This window comes from Colobus angolensis, unplaced genomic scaffold, assembly GCF_000951035.1.
Source record: "Colobus angolensis palliatus isolate OR3802 unplaced genomic scaffold, Cang.pa_1.0 Scaffold64, whole genome shotgun sequence".
Taxonomy (NCBI): domain Eukaryota; kingdom Metazoa; phylum Chordata; class Mammalia; order Primates; family Cercopithecidae; genus Colobus; species Colobus angolensis.
The window spans coordinates 2,527,186-2,529,490 of NW_012120043.1; the positions used below are offsets into that span (position 1 = coordinate 2,527,186).

Below are 2,305 nucleotides of genomic sequence, written 5' to 3' on the forward strand. Positions count from 1 at the left end.
CAGCGAGCAGACTTGCCGTCGCTTCTACCCGGTGCAGATCAGCAGCCGCATGCTGTGTGCCGGCTTCCCGCAGGGCGGCGTGGACAGCTGCTCGGTGAGCCCCCACCCGGCCCGGGCAACCAGGGGCCCAGGTCCCGCCCAGCCGCCGGGGAGGGAGGGCTCCCGCCGGGCAATCCGGGCGCCACCCTCCGGTGCAGAGTTCTCCAGAGGATCAAGCAGGGGGCCTTTTTGGCTCTGGAGGAATTTCCACTACACAACCGTTTATTGGGTACCCACTGCATCCCACCCCTGGGCCTCAACGGCAGAGCAGGCAGAGGCTGCAGCGGGAGGCCCCATTCCACTCCGCGACCACGTGGCGGGTGTCCATAAATGTCTGCCACCTTTGCATTGAGCCCATTTTCCAGACAGTGAAAGTGCAGCTTCCAAGGGAAGCCACTCACTAGGGTCACCCCTACAGGGGCCAATGACCCAAAGGCTGCTGTAGGGGAGGTACCGGACTCTGAACCCCCCCCCACCTCTCTCCCCAACAGGGTGACGCTGGGGGACCCCTGGCCTGCAGGGAGCCCTCTGGACGATGGGTGCTAACTGGGGTCACCAGCTGGGGCTATGGCTGCGGCCGGCCCCACTTCCCAGGTGTCTATACCCGAGTGGCAGCTGTGAGAGGCTGGATAGGACAGTACATCCAGGAGTGACCGCCGCGTGACCGCCCAGGCCGGGACTCTAGGCGAAAGCAGCAGGAGCAGCAGGCCACCCAACACCCCACCTCACTGTACCCTACCCAAGGACGGGAGTGGGTGTGTGTGTGGGGGGGCTGTGGGTCCTGGGGATGCATTTTGGTAGCACCCTTTGTTCCAATAAACACAGCTCCTCCACCCTGGCTCACTGGCTCAGTACCTCAGTGTCACAGCGAGGACCACCTGCCTGGCGCTCCAACAGGAGCCAGGTGGAAGGAAGAGGGGTCAAAGCTAGTCTCGACATGGGGAGGGCTGTCCCCCTTAGCCTTTGGGGCAGGGGTGGCGGCAACAACACATTCCTCGTGACTCAGCAGCCCGGTGGCACTTAACGGGAAAGATGGACTTCTCCCAACCCAGGAGAGGCTGAGACCCTCCGAACTGGGGTTCCAGGGACACGCGTCAACTCTCCCCAGAGATCCCTTAGGAGGGAAATAAAGAGGTTTCTCTCCGCCCTCCACCAATTTATTTGCCCGTCCGCAGGAGGTGACAGTTCCGGTGGGGTCTGACCACCCCCACCTCCAAAGTCCAGACAAGAGTTCTCCGCCCAGAAAATATGAGGCTGACCTGGGCCCACTAGGGGAAGACCCCAAAGGTCTAGAAGGAGGTGCTACTGGGCTGCCAGCACATTGGGAAGGCACAGGGCCCCCCCACCTTCGAGATCCAAGCTGCACTGGCTGGCAGGGGGCAAGGCGGGGGGTGGCGAGGACACAGTCCCGTCTGTCCCAGCACCGGTGCCACCCCGCTAAGCCCCGGGCAGGCAGTAGGCACATGCGGGCCCCGCCTCAGACCACGTTTATGGAAATGAACAGGGCGGAGCGGCCCGCGGGCTCGCCAGTCACATGTTGGCTCGTTCCCGCTGCAGCCGCGAGTTGTAGGCGCGGGACACGGTGTTCCAGGCGTCCATGTAGCGGTCCATGCACATGGCGATGCACTTCTGCGGGACCGGAGGGGCGCACGGCTCAGCTCGGGACCTCGCGCCCCCGGGGACCTCCCTCATCCCGGATCCAGGCCGCCCGGGCTGCTGAGTGCACGCGTGCTGTAGCCTCTCCGCCGCGCCGCCTCGTTAGTCTGCGCACGCGCAGACACCTCCACCCTCGAATCCAGACCCTCGCGACCTTTGCCCCGAACCTCCGCGGGTCTCACCTGCTCGGAGTTGTCCAGGGAGCCCCCAGGTTTCCCGATACACTTCCGGAAACACTTGTCCGTCATCCTCTGTGGAGACACGCGAGGCTTTAGCCGCAACGTCCGCCCCCAGGGGTGGCCCTGTCGCCCCCAGCGCCCGTCCCCGGCCAGCCCCGCACCTGCAGCAGCTCCTGCGCGTTGGCCACGGCGATCTGCACCTTCACTTGCTCCATTATGAGCCCTGGGTCCAGCTTTCCGCTGCTGGAGCCCCCGAAATCGGAGCCGAAGCCGCCCTCCATGGCTCCGCAAAGTCAACCGGACCGAGGCCGCGTGCGCCGACCCGTAGCTGCGCCGGAAGCGGGCCGCCCGGGGCACCACGGGAAACGGAGTCCACGTGGGCGGGGACGGAAGACTACAACTCCCACAAGACCGCGCGCGCCCGGGCCATT

The 2,305-nt window shown here is 65.3% G+C and overlaps 2 protein-coding genes across 2 annotated transcripts in view; one reads left to right on the top strand and one right to left on the bottom strand.

Moving 5' to 3' along the window:
* Positions 1-692, top strand: part of TMPRSS9 (transmembrane protease, serine 9) — a 49,152-nt gene extending 48,460 nt beyond the window's left edge. The window contains exons 12-13 of the mRNA XM_011964118.1: positions 4-94; positions 531-692. Of these exons, the coding sequence (XP_011819508.1) occupies positions 4-94; positions 531-692 (253 nt within the window). The remainder of the gene's footprint in view (positions 1-3; positions 95-530) is intronic.
* A 486-nt stretch (positions 693-1,178) lies between these two features.
* Positions 1,179-2,305, bottom strand: TIMM13 (translocase of inner mitochondrial membrane 13 homolog (yeast)). Its single transcript, XM_011964059.1, has 3 exons — positions 2,036-2,305; positions 1,878-1,946; positions 1,179-1,668 (listed from the first exon to the last, which is right to left on the bottom strand). Exons 1-3 carry the CDS (start codon positions 2,153-2,155, stop codon positions 1,570-1,572), a joined length of 288 nt encoding a protein of 95 aa, XP_011819449.1. The 5' UTR covers positions 2,156-2,305; the 3' UTR covers positions 1,179-1,569.